Source organism: Aptenodytes forsteri, unplaced genomic scaffold (genome assembly GCF_000699145.1).
Source record: "Aptenodytes forsteri isolate BGI_AS27 unplaced genomic scaffold, ASM69914v1 Scaffold33, whole genome shotgun sequence".
NCBI lineage: Eukaryota > Metazoa > Chordata > Aves > Sphenisciformes > Spheniscidae > Aptenodytes > Aptenodytes forsteri.
In genome coordinates this window covers 4,443,634-4,465,322 of record NW_008795037.1, presented here as the reverse complement: position 1 = coordinate 4,465,322, position 21,689 = coordinate 4,443,634, and the positions used below count along the sequence as shown (strand labels likewise).

Genomic DNA, 21,689 nt, shown 5'->3' with positions numbered 1-21,689 from the left:
GGCGGGCTCTCCCTGCCCCTTGCAGCCCCACAAGCCGCGCAGCAGCCGCGGGAAAGAGAGCTCGCCATGGGCACGCTCCCTAGGGCCGAAGGGGAGCAGGAAGCAAAGAGAAGGTACCTTCAATTCTTTCTCCCGCTCCCCCGCTCTCCTCTTCATGGTGCCGCCTCAGCCAGCCGCCCGCCCGAAGCAGCACGCGGCGGGAACCGTCCTCCCCCAGCTGCTCCGAGCAGCTCCCGCCAGCACCAGCCTGACACGCCGCTTCCAGAGCGACTACAACTCCCGGCGCGCACCGCGGCACGGACGCGGGAAGCAGGTGGCGAAACTGAGCTGTAGTCCCCCGCTAACACGGAGGCGGCGCTCGGCCCCTCCCCGAACTACAACTCCCAGCAGGCAGCGGGGACCCGCGGTCCCCGGAAGTGGAAGGGTTTGGTTAGCAACAGAGGCAGCTGCTAACAGAGCGATGAGAGAAGACGTAGGGCTGGCAGGGAGCTGTGAGTACGGGGGAAGCTTTTCCTCCTCTGGGGCACGGCGGGGGGAGGACAGCGATACTGGAGCTACTCAGGGGGATGTGGTGCCATGTCCCGAAGCGCGGGTGTCGCTGAGGAGCGGGGCTGGTGGGGGTCGGTGCTCTCCCGCGCTGAGGGGGAGCCCGGCCTGGGGCTCCGCTCCTGAAGCGGTTGTTTCAGACCTGTGAGGCTCCCTCGCTCGCAGCTTAGTGCCCGTGGGAAAAGGCAGGGAGCCTCACCATTTTTTAGAAGTAGCCCTATAGCCCTCCTCAGTTGTGGTCTCTATTATGTATGTAAAAAGGCTGCTGGACTCAAGCGGGAGTAGTGTTCCTGTGCCCGAGGGCGGGAAAAAACGGGGAGTGTAGGCGTTCCTTCATGGGGCAAACGCTACCTTTCCTCCCTGCCCCCTCCAGCCGTGTAAGTTATTGTCAGATCTGACGGAGCTGAAGGAAAATTTGGAAAGCACTTGTAAAATACGTTGAAGGCAAGATATGGTCGTTTTGATTTTTCTGTGTTGCAGTAGGACTTACAGGTCTGAGAGATGTTTCTTCCCTCAGACTACAGCAGGATGTGGTGATCTCGTTTCCTAATATCTTCCATATCATCTCTTTTTTTTTTTGCTTTCCACCTCCTAAAACTCACAACACTGCAACAGATGATGTTTGAAAGATGATATGTGTGTATACTCTGACCAAGTAATAAATGAGATTATTTTAGATGACGAGCCCAATAGAGTGCAAACATTTATCTTTTAAGGAATCAATAGAGGAAGAACGTAGGCTGGAAATACTTTGTGATAGGCTAAGATAGGTGGGTGGTCTGTCTCTCCTCCTGGTTTTTTTTTTTCCTTTTTTTTTTTTTTTCTTCCCTCTACCAGAGAAGTGGGGTAGGATTTTGTAAGAAAAGCATCATCTTGGCCATGGCCAAGACTCATGAAATTCTAAATCCATGTTGAAACAATTAAGTAAGTGTCATAATTTTTAAGATTTCACTAGAAACTGTCCCTTCTAGCCCCACTGGCTGAGAACTCTTGGAAATTTAAGTAATCCCTCCTCAGTTTTGCTACATTTGAATCATGTTGGGAGAACAGTAGGCTTCGAGTTATACAAGAATTTGGACCTAAAGCATGGGCTTTCATACTTAACTTTCAGTATTCACACTCATTACTGTCTGGTCTTGCATAACACTGCAAACCTGTATGCAGTTTTTTGTAGTAATTTGTCAGATACAGGTGGTGATAGCACCAGTTTTGTAAGTAGTGCAGTGTATAAGAAAGTTACGGTTTCTTTAACTTCAGTAACTATAGCTAAAATTCTTGCGTATACCAAACTTGAAATTCTTATAGGTTAATCCCAGAGATAAGGAAATTTTTCTTCTCGTTATATGGGACGTTCTTTTTCTTATTTTTCAGGAACAAGAAATGCTGAAATGACTGTAGCGTAACCTTTCTTGGAAATAAAAACTGTTTTAAGTTGTTGAGGTTCAGCATGGCATGTGGATCTGTCCAGATGCAAATACAAATTTGTATCTCTTTTGCTTTATTATACTTTATTTTAGGAAATGCTGGACTCTTAAATATAAACACTTTTGTAGCAGTGTTGCTGTACAATTTTTTCACATGTAATCGCTTTGGAAACGCTTTCCAAAGAAGTAATATGGAACTCTGTGGAGAAATCTGATATGCTTTTAGAAATAATGCTGGAACTGTTGACTGCAAGGAAAGTAATTTTGTTTAAGTGTTTGTGATTGACACTGAGGTAATATTCAAAAAGTAACTGTAACATATGTAACGCATGATTTGCTGTTTGAAGTGTCCTCTCGGAGAAGCAGCGTAAGATGGTTGTTAGTGATTATTAAAGGCATAGGTAGTTCTTATGTTACTAATGGGGCAAAGAAATTGCCAAGCCAAATTCTAAATCTGTAATTATATTTTGCCTCCCTAAAACCAGGAGGCAGGTTTGTACTATTTCTATCTAAAAACACTCTTTTTCATAAAAACAGTTAATTTGTTTTTTTCTTTTCCTGTGGCCCAGGACAGAAAGAAAGCTGAATACTTAATTTCCATCACTTTGTAATGAAAATGAAACAACTAATTCTTCCTTTCACTTTTGAAAATTTTACCTTTCTAAGTCTTCGGGACTTTAGATTTATATTAGCTTTATTTTTTCACTTGTCTTCAAGTCATGTCATGTTGCCAGTAAAAACTGGCTTTCATGTGCAGCCCTGCTATGTTTGTTTGCTTACAACTTAAATATTTCTGTGGTTTTGCTGCAGTCAGTAATGGATTACTACTGACAAGGGGGATTTTGTTTGTTTATTTGAGGGATAAGCATGTGTTGTTTTGTCTTTGTTTTTTAAATGAATGGATTTCTTTCACACTGAAAGTAACAGGTAGATACCCATAGCAAAGTTTCTTTAGCCAGTGGCAAATAGTGAAAAACAGTAACGTTTGCCTGTGCCTATTATTGTGCTAAGAGTTTTTGAAACTTGATTTTGATAGATCACAAACATTGCAGAGTCGTGCTGATAAAATATTTGTTTAGCTCTTGACCTCTCTGAAATTTGCCAAAAAAAAATGTCATTTTTGATTTGTGAAGACTAAGACAACCACATTCTAAAAAGACGCATAATGGTAGCATTTTCTTGCTGCCAAATTTGGATTGCTCATCTAGAGGTAAAGGTTTCTGTTTCGCTTTAATCTCAGTTGCTGTAGTGATATCAATACAGTGACATATAATAATGACTGCAACAATGAACCTAGACCTGAGTGAAGTCATTGACTGAAGGCAGCACTAATTTAACAAATTACAAGAAAGTTTTGAGGGATTTTTGTGAATAACACAAAAAGAGCTGAGAACACTGAGGAGCTGGATTCCAGTTGATACGTATCTGTCATTAGAATTTTGCCATTGGTTACAATGGCTGCATGCCATGGACCTCAATATCATGAAGTATTATTCTCTGTTTCTGTGACTGACAGCATTGAAACTGTAACCTTATTGCTAATCTACAAGTATAGATCAGTTCAGGCATTTCAGCAGTCATGACAAGGAAACATTTGTTCCACACAAAAGAAAAATGTGTTCAGGTTGTTGTAAACAGTGAAAGCTGGAAATAATACTTTATCCTAAATTTTAATGATGAAAAAACAGAAGACTGAAAGCCAGATTGACTTGTTGGAAACTAAACTTCCATTAACCCTTTTTATTCCTTTTGGACAAGGCCGTAAGGAGACTTGTTTATGATAGAAGATTTTACTGGTAGAAGAAAGGCATATCTTTAGCAGCAGTTTTGGTTAGGATAGAATTAACAGATACTTCATGGAATGTCTGTGGGTTATACTGTGTCACTTTTGTCCTCTGATGCAGGTCTTTAGTAACATCACTGTTAATTTCCCAGTGCTTTCCTAGATGTTATTGGTTTCACTAAGGATTTACATCACCTGAAGAATGTAACAATGCGGGGGGGAAAAGACTGTCCAAAGGACTTCATGTCTCTCTTTTCATGCTATTTCAGCCTTACTTGACTCTATGGACAACATCTTATTTTCTGCACTGGAAGAGAAGAAAGAAACAGTAGTTGTGAACAAGTATCTTCATATATTACACTGAAACAAATGTGCTACTTTCTCGCATTAATACTTTCCTAATCTCACTTTGTCATGTAGCTAAGCTTTCTGTTGCCTCAAGAAAGAAATGTGTTCAGATTTATGAGAATCATTCATAGGAGAGTCTGTATCTTAGAAAGTAATTTCTCTTATGACAATGATTGAAAGAAGACTAAGAGAATGGTGGGCAACACTGAAGTGACTTCATAACCCCCAGCACCTCTGTTTCAGAGTCCCATTCAAAATGTGGAAGATGGCATTACTCATCTACCAGTTGATGCCTTAAGCTTTGACTTGTCTTAAAAGGAACAAATAATTAAAAAAACAAACCAAAAGACCCCTCAGGTCCCCCTCCCACATGCACTTAGAAATATGGCCTTAGCCCAAAGATTGCTGAAGACAACAGAACTAGAACTTTAAAAAGCTAATTCTACGTATATTAAATAAAATGGGAGCTATTTTATAGCTCTCTGTATATAGTTAGCTATATAACAAAGCCATATTTTGTGCACGTATTAAAACTGGCATAATGTTAAACTTGAAACTTTAGATTGTCCTCTGAGTGATACAATAGAGGTAGGAGCATTTACAGTAATATACAAGTCTGTCATTTCAGTGAATCTGTCATTACTTTTTCCTTCGTTTTATATGATGTATTGTAGTTCATTCCAGTCTCGCAGTTTAAGTTACAGATGGAGAAGAATTTCATTTGAATTTTGTTATCCGTAGATAAGCCATGTCTGTTCCAGCTGATGAAACTGTGGGGGACCTGCCTGTGAGAGATGTAGGTCTAACTCTAGCTGGAATTGGAGTATTACAAGGTTTGTACCAGCTGCTATTTATTACAGTCACAGACTTTGATCAGTGGCTTCTTTAGTTTCTTTCTAAAAATGTTTCTGACATTCCCGCTCACAAAATTAAGTGCAAATACCATTCAAAATCTGGGTTAAATTCTGAAAGATACTATGACCCATTCTGTGTTCATGTTGCTTGTTATAAGAGGGGAGTTGCTGTGAGATGCTAAAAACTGGAAATCTCATTGAGCTATTACATTCATCCTTGCAGAAGAAAAGAGGACTTTTTTGCTGAATTGAGGACAAGGCCAGACCCATTTAACAAAATGGGAACCAAAAGTACTATGCAATTCTGATATGTTACTCAGCTGCTATTGGAATGGAACTACTGGGCTTAGTCTTGTATCTACAGAATTATGAGTTAATCTTTTCAAGCTTCAAGAGAGTATGTTAACGTTGAAACAGACTAGAAAGCATTTCTGTGGTAATGATCATCTTATTTAAGTAGTATGTTTGACAGTACCTTGTTACTTGCTAAACTATTTCCTTTGTGTTGTCTAGTAGGTAATCAGTTTGGTGTATCATTTAAATTACTTTTTTTATTGGTAAGAGGGAGTGATTAATATGCCAATAAATCTGAAAAAAATTAATCAACAGACTCACACAAGTGTAAAATATCAAATTACTTGAAAACTTTTTTTTTTTTCAGTATTTCAAAATTAGTTAGACTTTGGATTACATGTTGTTGAATGTATTGAAGGTAATTTAAAGTTGTCTTGATTTGGGTAGAATCATCAACTACACAGAATGTAAAAGCTCGACAAGCTGTATCACGGATCAGTCGAGAGGAACTCGAAGACAGATTTCTTCATTTATGTGATGACAACATCTTGCTCAAACAGCATGCAAATAAGCAAGAGGATAAAATTAAAAGGTACGGGTTTTAATGTTTTTATTTTAGCTCACAATAACATTTTTGCCCTTTAAAGCATTATCAACAAATTAAAAATCATGCTGATTGCTCTCAGAGCACTTTTTTAAAGCAGTAGCAAAAATCACTCATTGGAATTCATTTTTGTATTGGTTTCTGGTTGTCTCTGTGGTATGTGGGATATTTTTTGCTGTGGACAGTATTAGATCTCTATGTAGAGAGGTACACCGCTATTCACCACTTCGGAGTTGGTACCTTGGGTTCATAGCTATGCTGAGTACAAATATAACAGGTATTCTAGGAACTGCAGAAGAGGCTATAGAAGCCTAATTATTCATCAGGAATTTCGTCCTAGAATCAAAATGGCCTATAGAGAGAGATTCTGCCCCTTTTTTTTGTCCTTCTCTGTCCTCCAAGGAGTTGACTAGCATCTAGCCTTTTATCATCTAGTTAACCCTAAAATATCTCTATAATTATGATCAGCTCTGCTTTATTCAGGGTAATAGATAACTTCATTGAAGAAGTCACAAGTAGCATGGGGATCACAGTACCCAGTGTACCCAAACATACGCAAGCAACTTTAGGCTTATTATTAAACTTAGTGCTGTGCTGGCAAACCAATCTGGACTCAGCAGAACTGTTCATGGTATTACTATATTCCAGGAGGGCTAATTAATCCAAAAGCACTGTGACTCTGTGTTCACATTGTGCTGTACTTAAGCTAATAAGTACAGTGAGTACTTATAATAATACTCAATACTTAGTATTCAGTGAGTCAGGATCAAATTGACCAGCATGACATAACTTCCATCTTTTCTGCCAGGCTACTGTCAAATACAGGATGGTGGAACAAATGAATTGTTTGCTTATTCCAAATGACATTTCCTGTGTTTCTGTTACATGACTTATCAAATGCACTCATCATCCACTTAGGTAAAATTACACAGAATGTCCAAATTGGAATACCTGAATTAATATTTAAAGGCACAGAAAATATAAAATACAGTGTTTGTCTAGATTGCCAGAGAAAAACCTTAACTCCTCAAGCTAAATTTCTTTCCCAGCATCCCTCATGCCAAAACCCTTGTAACTAAAAGTTTGGAATGAATTTGCAGTAGAAGTACATTGAAAAAACCCAAATAAACAAAAAACCTGCTTACAGGCAAGGAACATTCTGTGACATCCTAAAGTTATTACGGGTTTTTTTTGTTTCACTTTTGTTCTTTTAAGTAGAAGCTTCTGTCCACAAGTATACAAAAACAAAACAAGCCCCTTTAAACAAATTAAGTGTGTCCTTATTTTCCGTTTTCTTTCTGGGCCTGCAAAAATAGATTCCCTGTAAACTAGATACAGGTCTTGAGGATGTGCGACCAATTTTGTAAAGTCTTGAACATGTCTCTCTCATCAAAGCCACCTTTTCTTTCTTTATATGCCAAGTTTTTTCCATTCACTGCTGGGTATGTTTTCTGTTCTTGTATATTACATCACCTCCATGTGCCCTCTCTGCCTTTTGTTCAAGCTTACCAATGTTTATCAAAACTAAAGGAAATCAAAGGTATGACTCTTGAGATGCCAAAAGCAAAATTGGTATCCTTTTAAAGATAGATGAAAACCATACCCTCTGTATCTAATTATATTCTTCAGCTAACTGTTTCTTCTCTGAAGCACGTTGGTAATATTTACCAAGTATAAAATTGAGTATGGTAATGAGAACTATTAAGTCTCTTTTTCCGGAGTACCTTCTTAAATATCTCCACCTATATATTTTAGGCACTTTAGAACTGAAATATATATTTAAATCCTAAAATACTGGAAATGATATATCATTGGAATGTTGCATATTATTAGCATTCTTTCAATAGTTGAATGTTTTGTGGAATTGTAGCTTTTATAGTTTGCCCCACCACATCCCCAATCTGTAACTTTACTTAACAGCCTGCAGAGGTTCCTATATAAGGTCTGCGTTAAAAAATAGTTGAATGTTTTGTGGAATTGTAGCTTTTATAGTTTGCCCCACCACATCCCCAATCTGTAACTTTACTTAACAGCCTGCAGAGGTTCCTATATAAGGTCATGCGTTAAAAATTACATTTAAGCAGCATATGGAGTAAATATGTGTCCTGCCTTTACTAACCTTAAATGATAAGCCTTAGGAAACTGTTATTTGTCAGTGCTATAAAGCAGATTGCTGCACAGTGGTTTCAATTATCTTCAAAGAGTTCTTCACAGGCAGTAATAGTTATATCAAAACCTGAAATTTATTATTCAGGTTCTATGCTGAAGTCTTCACAGTGATTATGTTCCTTTCAACAGAATGCTTTTTATGCTGACTTTTCACATTCTTTTTCATCTTTTTTTATTATTTTTCCCCAGAATGGCCACCAAGTTAATACGGCTTGTTAATGACAAAAAAAGGTCTGAACAGGTTGGTGGCGGCCCCAAGCGGCTGGGTCAGGCTGTGGAGCTGGAAGAAATGATTGAGCATTTGCAAGAGAGAGTTCGTGAGCTTGAGAAACAAAACGAGAACCTCCGCAGCAAACTCATTTCAACTAAACAGCAGCTCGAGATTCAAGGCCATAGGCCTTGTCCGTACAACTATGTTCAGTCTCGTATTAACTCTGGTCTCAAAAAAGTGAGTGAGGCTGCTGGCATGCCAGAGCACACAAAGAAAGGTATAATTCACTTTTATTAAAAATAATGGTTTATATAGGTACCAATAATTATTGCTTCACTATAGCAATTACATACTCTTTTCTGTTCATCAGTGGGCAATAGTACCTGTAGGCAGAAAGATTGTTCTTCCCACTTTTTCTTGTATTTATTTATAGCAGTCAGGATAGCTTGTTTGCCTTTGAAGTCCTTATTTTGAGAATCTACAGAGGTAGGGGTAAAACAAAAGTACAGATTTGAAAATAAAGTAGTTATCAAGCAAGTTTTCTAATAGTTAAAATCATGGGACTTTCTTAGTGTAACTTCTCTACATGTTAAAGGCTGATGAAAGAAGTATATGAAAAAGTTTAGCGTTATCATGTTATAACAAAGTTTTACATCTGTAGTTTGTTTGCACATGTTTTTCCTTTTTTAATGTCAAGGTTTGTTCTAGTCTCTTGATACATGTGTGCACAATACTGCAGACTTGAAAAATCTATTACATGTGTGGACTTTCGAAAGCAAATACCACAATGCAGCCATCTTTAATGATGCCTTTTACTGTCAAGACTTACTGCTTAAGGCAGTCTCACTCTTAGTCCTTTATTTATGGTAGCTACATTTGGAAATTACACTTTAAAACCTTTCTATTTTTCATATGAACATTTGTAGAAGTAGTTTTACTCAGTTAACTTATACACTGTACAGATAATGTGTTTAAAAAAAAAAGACAGCTGTGTTGGCCCTGATTCAAAACTGAGTCAGCAGAATTGTCTCCTTAACTTCTACAAGCTACGGATGAGGCTGATGGCCAGTTATACTGTGTTTTTTCTCCATCTCACCCTCCCACCGGTCTTTATTTTGGTTACGTTGATTATTCAGGTATATGAAAACAAAAACAATTCTCATGTTTTTAGACAGGCAATAAAAAGCAATTGGCTCTACCACTTTGCTTCTTTAATTTGAATATATAGTGCAAGTTTTGACATTTTAAATACACCTACATTTTCACACTTTATGTCATGAATTAGGCAGTTTTATTCCCAAAATCAATCTTCTGTTTGTTTGTTTTAACAATGCAAAAATAGGGTAGGAATATAATAAATTTATTCAGGCCCAGTGGTAGCAGAGAGAAAAGGGCAACTCGGTTCAAGGATTAAAGATCAAATGTTGGTATGGCATGCTGTGAGGACTTCTCTTGGCATAAGAACAGATCCAGATCAAAGATGTCTTGTGCAGAGCTAGGATTAGGGCCATGTTGATTGAGGCAGTGGTTCTTAAACTGAAGAGAACATGAGGAAGAAAAAGAAAAGGAAAAGTTCTCCACAGAACATCCGGTTCAGATAATAATGTTCAGAAACTTCACAGAAGTTCTAGTGTGTCTATCTCGGTTCTTAAGACTTTGTCCAAACTAGAAGGGATTCTGATAATTTGAGTGCTATGAATATGCAGTTTCTTGAACACACTTTTCTAAGGTGAAGACTTATTAAAAATCTAGTAACCAATACTCAGAACTTGGACACGGTAGTTTTGTCTTCCAGAAGGTCAGAGAATATTTTCTATAGTATTCATTAGCATTGGATGTTTCATGTTTTTCTCTTGCATGTTTTCTCATTCTGCCCTTTTGATTAATGATGATAAACCTAGCAGTCTGGTGTTGAGTATGTGCCTCCTATCTTTAGACTGCTGGACTCTTAGATTGCTCTGTGGAACCATGAGGCTGAATCTCAAAACATTTTCAGTGCAGATCAGAAAATATTCAGAGCAATTCTCCAGAAATAAAATGAGTGCCAGGAAAAATTCAGGAGAGCTTAGCTGTCTCCAGGATATGAAGAGGCAAGAAGAATCCACAAGTAATTAATACACCTTACTGTATCTGCTTTGTGTTTGGCTGGTTTACAAATACCATAGCAAGTCGATCCAAAAGATGTGGTCAAGTATGAATGGTCACTAAATACTCGCTGGTTTCTCTCATTACTTTCTTTATTGAGTACAACCATCTAAGATATATCATGATTTGAACAAAAATAAATGAAAAATATATACTCTAGGCATATATATACACATATGTATATAGCACTATTGCCAATACCTTAAAATAATACTTAAAGATCAAAATTCAAAATATATAAATAAATCAAGTTAACTCAGCACAAATGCAAAGTAGGTAAATTTTTTTCAGTCATTTTGTCAACCTGCTGGTATCATTGTACCTTGAACCTAAATGACTCAATTTTGGGGACTAAGGGATGGCAGCCTTAATGCTGTATTTGAAATTCAATGCATAGTTTGGTCCCACCTCAAAACTTGATTAATTTCTTCTTGCTGAAGAAAGAGCAGAAGCAGAAAGATTTGGAGAAACCATTACTTTTACCGCTGAACTAACAATTATTCCTTAAGTCGTTTCTCACTTTTCATCTTCACCAGGGACTTAGTATGCTTCTAAAGAACATAAGGAAATTATTTGCACTGCTTCTAAAAATGGCCCTGTATTTGCTTGTCTAGGTAAATGACACTTGTGATTTTGTAAAGAAAGTTCTATCAGAGAAAAAGTGATTACAAGTCCATGTTCCTGTTTAATAATATTGATATTGTTGTTCTTTGAGGACACCATCTTTGTTCTCTGTCTTTAAAAGTAAAATCTTCTAAGACAGACATTTCAAGACATGTTTTTAACACTTCTCTTTAACAGTGCATGCTGTATTGCCCATGGTTCAAATTTTACAGCAGCTATGTTGTAGATACTCTGATTATCTCTTTCCATGTGAATTTGATGTAGAAATACTTTTTATGGCATCTATATAGGAGCTGTAAGTGTTTGTACTGTATAGAGATTGTTGTTTTGTTAAATGCTTTTTCATTCAGCATGACAAAAATTTATGTTTTCCTTGTTTTCAGGAATGAGATTTCAGGATTTAGAAGTGAGATCACTTAACCTTGTGCTCCCAAGATATGGACAGAGTCTGCTTGAGGATCCAAGGGCTGAAATAAGAAATTTGTATGATTTTCTTATTTCTTAATTTTTGTCATTATAACTGGAAAAAAAAATACATTTTTCAGAAGTTTTTACTTCAGAAAATAAAGTGAAGTTGTTGGATCTGACAACAGTAACGCTGGTAGCAATGCAGAAGTGTTTTATGATAAGGAAAACATAGGATCAGGAATTTAGAATGCAAAATGTGGCTGCATAAGAATTCAGCTGGAAGTTAAAATTGATCTTCAGTGGTGAGCCTCTCTTTTTGCTAGGATGCAATGTTGCCTAGCTTACTACTGGACAAGACTGACAAACGCAGAAAGAATCTTAGCTGCAAAATTATTACCAATATAAGTCCTAAAATGTGTAGGTTAACCCATGCAAGCGGTGACTGTATTGAATGTGTTACGCTGATGCATTTAAGCTTCATTTCTAGAGGTGGTCAGATTTATGGATAAGTTGCAAGAAGTGCAGTATGGGATAGTAATGTAAAATGGTTTTGATTCATTTCTGCATTTTGAAAGTTGGTTGTAGTCCAGTTGCACATTTTAACTGAAATTGAAGCTCAGGAAACTCTTGATAAGATCCTTAATGTAGAGACTGCATGAGAACAGAGTTGTTATATAGGGTGGAGAAAAGGTAGTTAACATCTAATTTAAAGATATTGAGGTCTGATTAGAACACTTTTCTTCTCCAAAGTATATCAGAACCTATTACGCTTTTTACACATCTGGTTTTCTAAAAGCTAATTTCAGTATGTGTGTTCCTTTCCATAATGATTTACCTAAATCAGATTTACTACAATATCTGTAAATGCTAAATTTTCAATAAATGGGTGAGCTAAGTGTACAAATATATGCATTAATGTGCAATTATGTATTTTGTGCTTGAATTTTTGTAAACTCAAAGATTTAGTGAGATCATAGGAAATATTTTTACAGAAATATTCTTATAAATGATTTTAATAAATTAAATTATTTAACAAAGTTTAAATTGCACTCTTGCTAGCATCCTGTCTGAATTTAACCCTTGCTGAACAGTTAAAATTTTTTAAAAATTATTTACATTATAATAGGATGTTGTTACTGAAAAAAAAATCTTTAGCCATTTTATAGTGATGGGCCTAGAAAGGGCTATTTCTCCTATACCCATCACTTTTGAAGACTAGGAAAATAAGAGCTATCCATTAAGACTGCCATGAATCTGGGTGTTCATAGTAGCTTTTGTCCTAAGACTGATGAAAAATATTTTGTTATAATGCAGAAAACATTCAAATAGCATTTTTTTCAGAGATTTCAGTTCTCACAAAGGTGCAAAAATAACCACAGTTGCTCGGAATGGTGCCCTCGGGTACAAAAGCAAACACATGGCCAAAAAATTCAAGGTACTTTTAAGTCTACCATAGGTGTATGAAGTAATGAAGAACTGCAGCTTATGCATCAAAAGTTCTAGAGTGGAAAAAATTGTAAATAACTTGTGGCTTATTCTTATTAGAAAAAATATTATATTCTTATTAGAAAAAATGTTATTGGAAAAGATATCTGAGATTTAACTTGTCAAGAAAATCAAAATCGCAAAGTTGTGGCCTACTAAAATATGTTCGGACTCTGATCTCTATAGTTTTCTGCCTTTCTTTTTTTAATTGCATTTACTGGATAAATTCCACTGTTAAAGACACATCACCTGATTTTTTTTTGCGTAAAGTTACCTAACTCAGAATAAAAGCCTAAAAATTACTCTCACTGCTCCATCCATTGAAGATCTCATTCTTTTGATAGCTGGTAATGGTGTTTTCCTTTTCAGAAAGCAGTTGGTACTGATGGATTAGGAGGAGGGTACGTTTAATATAGGGTATAAGAAACCATAAACGATGTTTTCGGCTAGGTTCTGCTAAACATTATTCAGTCCACATAAACATTTATTTTAAGAGTATTATGTTGTTTGTGTTGTGTTTGATAAGTTATTTATCTATTTATTGTACTACTCACATCTTTTGATGTGGTGACCTCAAATTATTTTCATAGTAAGTTGAACTCTTAAACCTCTGTTGTGATGCATGTCATTAAGAAATACAAATTTTGCACTTTTAAAATTTTTGCTCTCTTGAGTATTCATTTAATTTTTCTCTTTTATTAAATACTTACCTGGTTTTGGAACGTAAGATGCTTGTACTTGCAGGGAGACTGTGATTGAGTCCCAAAGGGAACACATTGAGCAACTAGAACATGCCAGAGAGATACTTGTGAGTCAGCTAAAAAGGAAAGGAAAGGAAATTGAAGAATCCGTCCTACGGCTGAAAGAGCAAGAAACAACAAGCCAAAGGTATTGTGAAAAATAGAAAACTCCATGGTGGAAGAATTAGAAGAGCTATGTCATAATGTTTATATATAGCTGTGAAAATGACTTGTTCTGTTAAGAAAGCTGTACTTTATTCACTTTTTTCCCTTTGGTGAAACTAAGTCATAAAATGTTTTAACAAATAGCCATGGATAATTCTAAGCAAGGAGATTGTTAGGATAATAGGTTATTATGTTTTTTCACAAATAAACAGAGGTTCATAATTACCATTTTAGAGAATTCATTTCCAGCTGATTCAGATTCAACTGAAGTTCAACTCATTAAGTTTTAATCATCTACTGTTTCTTCAAAATAATTCTTAAAAAATTTTAGATATAGAATCATAGTGGATAATTTAATGTTTATTAATACTCGTTGATAATTTGGAATGTACAAATAATAGAAAAATAATTGCCCTGTAAGGGTAGATTAGCAAACTTTTGAAGGAATATTGTATAGCTGTGCAGTGAAACAAAGGCAGACGAACATGCTTGCGGAATGTGTTTCACAGTAAAGCCTCTATTAGTTTAATATCTTTTCTTTCTCTTTCTTTCTTTTCTTTCTCTTGCTTCTTTCACTTTTGCAAAAATACATGCAAAATTATATAACTTTGCATATATTTTACCTCTTTTGACTGTTTCAATTTCAGCCTGTTACTTTTAATTGTATTAAGGATCTAGTATGGCACGATCCTGCATTCCTTATTCATTCGATTTCAATGAAACTTCTACTTGGATGAGAAATATGTGGTCAGTTCTTTAACTGCCCTTCAAGAGAGGGACCCCGTTATTATGTGTGAGCATTCTTTTGTGCATCAGTGGCACTACATAAATAATACATCATAATGTTTGCTATTAAATTATTCACAAAGTCATAAGTCTCCCCTATTCAGAATTTCCTTTATATAGTTTAAATAGGTTAAAGAAGTTGTTATCATAAATAATTTCTCAGTCTGTGCCTACAGTGAATTCAGAAAATATTTAAAAGATTTTTTCATTATTTGAAAATAATCTGATACAAATCTCAAAGAACTTGTGTGCTTCGTTTTTCTATAGATAAACACTGTTTTTTAAGTACAGCAGTCAGAAATTGAACATATCTTCTAAATTCAATGTCAGCTACCATGTTTCTGTGAAATTTTTTAGGAGTTTTAAAAAAAAGATACACTTCAAATTCAGCTAAAAAAATCTTTAAAGTCAGGCTATAAAAAGTAGTGCAGAACCTGATTTATTTACGTTTATCAAATTACTTGTATACAATCCATTATACTTGACCTAAGTTACAATCTGTGAATTCATGCTCTAGAATTATTTCCTTTATAGTCTATTTCTTGTTTGAAGCTGGATGAGAGATACATTAAGTATTTAAGAGTTACTGTGGTTGGCTGAAGACACTGGGGAAGAAACTGAAAAATGTCCACTAGTGCATATCCAGAATAGTGTGAGTTCTATAATTTTGCCACTAGAATACTTTATGGAAGGCTGTTAATCCCCATGTTTTTCAAGTTATATTTTTCTTATGCTGAATGAACCAGAGCCAGAATTTAGAGGGATACTATTCTCTCCAGGTTTAACTGTAGCCATAGGTACCTATACATATTATCTTTAGTAGATTTTCATTAGCTTTTTTCTTGGAAGTCTTGTAATTGCTTTCTAGAACAGTCTGTATTAGTTGTTTTATGACACAAATAGATTTATAGGTTCTATGTAATTCTTATTTTTAATCTGCTTTGCATCAGCAGAGAAGAAACTGTCAATACGAGATTATTGGAGGAAAAATTGGAAATTTGGGTGACTGATAAGGTCATCTTATTTCGTCTTTGTAGCTTATGTCTTTGAATTTTGATACAATTGGCAGCTTTTTCTTGTGTTTTGTAAGATTACGCTTGGCTGTCATCGAGTTATATTACTACCCGAAGACAGTTAATCTGTTGAGATTATTTAGGAACTGTATGGTGCCAAAAGGGCATAATAAATGTGCTTCCACCAATCTTCATGTTGTAGTACCATTTGATCTCAGCCTGGTGTTAACAAAATTAGGTTACTTTCAACCTTCAGGAAAATATTCTTTATTCTGCTACGTGATTAAGAAATTCTTGTGATTGAAATAACTGTAGTTTCCAAGTAGTGAAGCAGCCACAGTTAATAATCATTGATCCATCAGCAGTAAGGGAGGGAGATACTAGTTATCCACAGTCCTATACCCACAAGAAATCCAGTTATATTTTAAAGCTGCCTTTGCAGCTTCACTACAGTTTCTGTATAACAACATAACAGAGCTGAGTTCATATGCAGTGTAGTCCTCAAGATGATTATTGTAACATGGCTACAATCAATGTTTTTTTTTCAATATTTCATTAGATACTGTTTCAGGAATATATAATTCTGACTTAATTCTAACTTAAAGGAGAAATTTGGCCTGTGGGTTGTTAGACTAAACACATTTTCTTAAGTACAAAATTTAACTGCATTTAGCCTAACTGTTTTTAATTTGAAGATGGCCAAAGCCATCATAACCTCATGGTTTGATGTCTCTGATACACACTGCGCAAGTTAAAACATTAAGTCTAAACAATCACATTTTGCAAGCAGCTAGCTTCAAATAACTTAACTGTTCATCGTACTTTCCAAAAACATTTTTAAAGCCACCCCAAAATGCATTTGTGAAACAGGTACTTGGTTTTTGCATGTTTGTGGGGGTTTTTTGTGTTTTCTTTTGTTGTTTTTTTAATGAAAAAGATTATTTGCCAGTCAGTTTTTGATTCCTTTGGCATTTTTTGCTGCATGCTCCAAAGTCATGCTCCAATGACTTTGGAATTAGACCTATTAAATGTGTGGATTTTTGGACAGGAGTATCATATCTGACGCACTCATGACTTCTGTGTTTGCATTATAGCATTGCAGACCTAGATTAAAATGTGGAACATGTTAGTCACAATGAATTATCTATAGGGTTTTGAGAGACTACAGCATATATATGAATTTGCTAAATCATGTCTAGTATAAAAAACCCCTTATATTTGCATTTCCATATCTGATTTTTCATTTTTAACCTGTTTCCCTAAAGATCATGACTTTTTTTCATTTATAGATAGCTCTTTAGCCAGGAAAACAAATATGGAATTTTATATTGGTATTTAAATAATCTTAATAACTTAGATGCTAGAGCTATTGATGCAATGTTAATGTTTTGCTTATTGCAAATATACTATCAATTACAACATAAAGGTGCTACTAGAAGGTAAACTTTGTTGAGGGGTGTTTTTCCCCTTTATATTTGACTTCCTATAAGGAATAAGAGGTAAAGGAAAGAACATAATGTGTATCGACATATAATCCTAAGCATTGTAAAATGAGAAGAGTACTGCACATTGATGTTCTATTCTTTACTTCTCTGCTTGGGAGTCTATGTATATATCTTGGTCATTGATGCATTTGTGATTGAGAACTGTTAGCCTAGAAACCTTTTGTTTATTTTGCCAGACAGGGTAAGTGATCCTGAGAAGGATGGTGGTGATATTTTTTTTTATTCGCTTATTTTTCTTGTTCTGAATGGGAATGGAGAAAGTTTGTGAGCCACAGGTCCAGTTGATAAAATAGTCAGGACTCTGTAAGAGTAGTCTCAGTATTGTATCCATGTCCTGCTCATATGGAAGTAAAGACAAGATGCAAGGGATGTGGTTTAATTGGACGTCAATTTTATTAGCTTAGCCATCTGGGATTTACTGGCATAAATTTGTACAGTGCAGGTCAAGATCCTTTCTTTAATCATTTCCTTCTGGTGTAGGTCGCTATCAGTCCCCCATTCCCACACAGCTGGTCCCCAGCCTGTTATTGGGACCCCACTCTATATGCTTTTAATCCAAATGATAAGAGGTCTGGAAAAGAGATTGTCTCTTTGGTGTACTTCAGACGTTAACCCCAAACATAATTCTTAGTTTTTTAAAGAGTCACTTTCTCCTAACTTCATTTCCAATTTCAGACTTTTTAATCCAGCTTTAAGATGAGGTTTAGAATGGAAGGATAGAGTTCATGTTCCTTATTTCTGCACTTGTGGCAGAAGGCATGCTAGAGCTAAATCAGTATGCCCATTAATTCAGGTTACTGTCTCAAAAGGGATATTAGTTCCTTTTCTTTTTCTAACTTCTGCTCCAGGTCTACCTCCATGTCTTCAGGTTCTGTGGCAGAATTTTTGGCTTTTTTGGCAATAGAGAAAATATTGAATGAGCTATCTTAGTACAGCTTTATTCTTACATATTATTTTATTATTCTTTGAGCAAAATATTATCTATATAAGTAAAAGGTAACATTGACTTTTATATCAAATCTCTATATAACCCCTATTTTTAAGTTATATCAGAATACCTGGGCAGATGTTCTGGGAGCAGAATACATCAACTACCTGGGAGGGAGAAAGCTGTGTAGATAATCAATTTCTATTCTGTTCTACTGTTTTCTGACTTCATTTATAGAAAATTTTTAATCTTCCCAACAGATTCTTCTTCAATTAACTTTGCCTTGCCCACGAAATCTGAAATGATTTTGTTCTTCAACAGCAAGCTCCTTGTCATGTACCTAGGTGCATTGGACATTTCTTAGAGATATTTTATTTAAATAAATAAATAAAATACTGTAGAAATACTGTAGAGAAAATAATTTTGTTGCTCTAGCCTATAATGAGAGCTGAGATTGTGATCAATGTAATGCATTAATAACAAATTAATGGCACATGCTTTGTGTAGCTAGAAACTTCATGAGATAAATACTCTTAAAATTGTGAGAATTGAAGTGATCCCAATAAAAAGTAATTTTTCGCTTCCGAATTTGAATAATTTACTTCATAATATCAGTACCCCAAACCTGTTTAAATCAAATGCTGTTTCATTCGCTGTTGAAAAAATAGTTAATGTTGATTGTCAGGAGCCATGGGGTTTACATCTGTACATCATAAATTTCACTATCATCTGCTTCTTTTTCTACTTAAAAAGAAGGGGAGAAAAAAAAAAAGCCCCCTGCTTAAAAAAGAAGGGGGGAAAAAAAAAGAAAGAAAAAGCCTTTGAAGGCATCAGAGCCTTTTGTTTGATGTGTGGAACAAGATTAATAAAAACGTGCCACTACATTAGCTTTTAAATAGCTAGCATGAGACAGTGCTGCTGTCTATACTCACCACAACTTTAATTTATGTAGATAACATGTTTTAGACACATGATAGTTTTAGCATTGCGTTAGGGCTGTTTCTTGCAGAAGATCTCAGGTTTGTGAGCGTGTTTATCTTCTGTGTATTCTGACAATTAACTGGGCAATGCCAAAACACAATAGGCTTTGATATTTTACAGAATAAAAGGAAAGTATTTCACGTACTCAGCTGGTTTACAGATGTGTAAGCTTTGTAGTCCATTTTCTTGCTCCAGCATGGCATTGTGACAATTCCTTCAATATGTCTAAAATAGATAAATATTGGAAGAGAAATTACCTTTTCAAATGCTAAAGATTTATTCTGATTTTTATCATATTTTATATTCATACAAATCAGAATTGGTTTCTCTTCCTGTACTTGAAGAAGCTGTGAAAGTTATGGGGTTTAGTTTCACTGTTTGAAGTAAGGGAAAACATCAGAAATAAATATTTATTTAAATTTTGAATTATTTTAAACATCCTTTCTATTAAACTGTACATTCTCAAGCTAATCTTAGAATTGTAACAATATGGAACATCTATATGGATATTAAGTGATTTTCATGTAGCTGACACACCTGCAGCTTGTTTGAATGCCAGCCTTAAGGTGTTGTAGTATAAATTGCTAAGTCACTTTTAGCAGTATTTGATAGGTTTAAACTCTAAGAGGAAACTCCATAAAATGGTAACCTACTGGCACCAAATACTTTGGAGGGTGGAAAAGAAGTGAATGGAAAACAAATAATCTCTTTAGGTATAGGATTGTTTTCTCTTCCTGTCATATACAGTTTGATACGATAAACAAAGATGTGTATGTATTGATTGAAGCTGCTATGTCATCATGCAGCAGAATGTTTATTTACCTAAATTCTGTAATGTGGATTATAGAAGAAGAAATTCATTTGGGTATTACACACTAAATCTTCTCCCAAATGTGTTGTAGAAAGCTGATTTGCAAAGAATTTCAACTTTTCAAGACAAAAATAAGAAGATAATTCATTTTGTATCTTTAAGCTCATGATGCATTTCTTTTTAATACAATTTTGAAGGCTAAACATTCGGGACAATGTGGAAATGATCAAGGTCCGTAAACAGCTGGTTGAGAAAAGCAGTGCTCTTTCAGCAATGGAAGGAAAATTTCTCCAGCTTCAAGAGGTAATTGCAATTTGGTCAGTAACATTCCTTTACTCTTGGCACATAAGCATGCGTAAATGGAAAATAAATATACACAGCTCTAGATTCTGAGTCAATGCTGAGTACGTGAAAATGAACTACATAATACATTGCACCCAAGCTACTCCAAATGTGTAGGCTTTTTTAGTCTTAGGGGTTTTTTTCCAGAAGGGTCTAGCTGATCTTAAAGATTTTTATCTGCAAAGCCATTGCAGGCAGATTGTGGAGAATGAACTGAGTTGTCTGGCTATCTAAAGAGATTCCTGATCATTTAAAAAGATGGCTTTGACTTAAATGTACTGATTTACTAAAGAAGGGGCACCAGACCCCCTTCACTTTTATCAGTCTTTGATAAGTGGGGGAGGTTTGGCTGTTTAGAGTTCTGATGTTAGGACTTCACTTGTGTTCCTAATTTCCTAAATGGAAATTATTGTAGAGGGCTACTGTAAGTAATAGATTTTTCTTTATAAAAAGAGCAGTTTCATTAAAATATATCACCAGAACATGCAACTGCATGGTAGATTCCATATACATTTTAGTCATACAGCATTTTTCTCCTTCTTCCCGTAGGTATTTGGAGAACTGCATGTGTATACAGACAGTGGTAGTATGATAATAGCTTAGAAACGGGAGAGTTCCTGTGAGTAGGAATCCTACATGCAATAGAGTTTTATAAAGTATCCTAGCCTTAAGAGGTGGAAGCACCAGATATCCTTGTAAACTCTCAGTACTGCCTGCTTCTTATTATTTTAGTATGCTAAATAACACTTGTACCATTAGATTTTTGTTCCGTTCCTTTTTTCCTGTGTTTTTCTGCTTCTACATTTTGCTTTGCTTTGCTTCCCTCCCCCCCACCTCCGTGTAATACCTATATCTTCTCTGCCAAAGCAGCTCTTCTGTTAGTAGCTCAAATCTAATTTTTCACAGGGTGAGCTATGTAGAATGTAAATTCCAGAGGAGACAGGTTTCACATGGCTTTCTGTGTTGTTAAATAGAAAGCGATAAGTAAACTGTTCCATTTTAAATCATATGCAACTTTTTGGTAATATACAGCAAACGTCAAGTACTTATGCCTCTATCTTGGCAGCAGCTGAATAGAAACACATGCCTAGGATTCAAATTGGTATTTGAAGACATTGTTTCTAATACTCAGAGTGAAAGCTGCATTTTTGAAAAGGATGTGTGTTTTCTGTCTCTTTTTTTTTTTTTTTAACAAGATAAAGGATACAATGGTTTTCCCGTTTCCAATCATTTGAATATTTGAAACGTGTTTACTAAATGTGAACAACTGTAAAACCTAAAATTTCTAGTTTAGATGGCATGTAAAGTACTTATCAACAGAGCAGTTTTTAGTATTTTTTTATGTTTATCTTGATGATTTTTATGTCTCTTGAGTTCATTATCATTTACTTTCAGCTTCTACCAGTTGAAACCCATATAGAATCATAGAATAGAATCATAGAATAGTTTGGGTTGGAAGGGACCTCTAAAGGTCACCTAGTCCACCCCCCCTGCCATAGGCAGGGACATCTTCAACTAGATCA

General features: G+C 35.6%; 3 protein-coding genes across 4 annotated transcripts in view; 2 read left to right on the top strand and 1 right to left on the bottom strand.

Annotated features, from left to right (window-relative positions):
- The window catches only part of FTO (FTO, alpha-ketoglutarate dependent dioxygenase), a 258,501-nt gene extending 258,318 nt beyond the window's left edge, over positions 1 to 183 (bottom strand). Inside the window, exon 1 of the mRNA XM_019471379.1 lies at positions 118 to 183. Within this exon, the coding sequence (XP_019326924.1) occupies positions 118 to 156 (39 nt within the window). The 5' untranslated portion in view covers positions 157 to 183. The remainder of the gene's footprint in view (positions 1 to 117) is intronic.
- Positions 184 to 424: 241 nt separating this feature from the next.
- LOC109279251 (protein fantom-like) lies at positions 425 to 13,708 on the top strand. Of its 2 annotated transcripts, XM_019471399.1 has the most exons (5): positions 425 to 491; positions 4,843 to 4,934; positions 5,697 to 5,841; positions 11,386 to 11,485; positions 13,640 to 13,708. In XM_019471399.1, exons 2-4 carry the CDS (start codon positions 4,850 to 4,852, stop codon positions 11,420 to 11,422), a joined length of 267 nt encoding a protein of 88 aa, XP_019326944.1. In that variant the 5' UTR covers positions 425 to 491; positions 4,843 to 4,849; the 3' UTR covers positions 11,423 to 11,485; positions 13,640 to 13,708. The 2 variants fall into 2 exon arrangements, with proteins under 2 accessions (XP_019326944.1, XP_019326943.1); XM_019471398.1 differs by lacking the exons at positions 425 to 491; positions 11,386 to 11,485; positions 13,640 to 13,708 and adding exons at positions 4,020 to 4,095; positions 6,903 to 7,116.
- The window catches only part of RPGRIP1L (RPGRIP1 like), a 69,906-nt gene continuing 61,015 nt past the window's right edge, over positions 12,799 to 21,689 (top strand). Inside the window, exons 1-3 of the mRNA XM_019471375.1 lie at positions 12,799 to 12,845; positions 13,640 to 13,783; positions 20,022 to 20,127. Of these exons, the coding sequence (XP_019326920.1) occupies positions 12,799 to 12,845; positions 13,640 to 13,783; positions 20,022 to 20,127 (297 nt within the window). The remainder of the gene's footprint in view (positions 12,846 to 13,639; positions 13,784 to 20,021; positions 20,128 to 21,689) is intronic.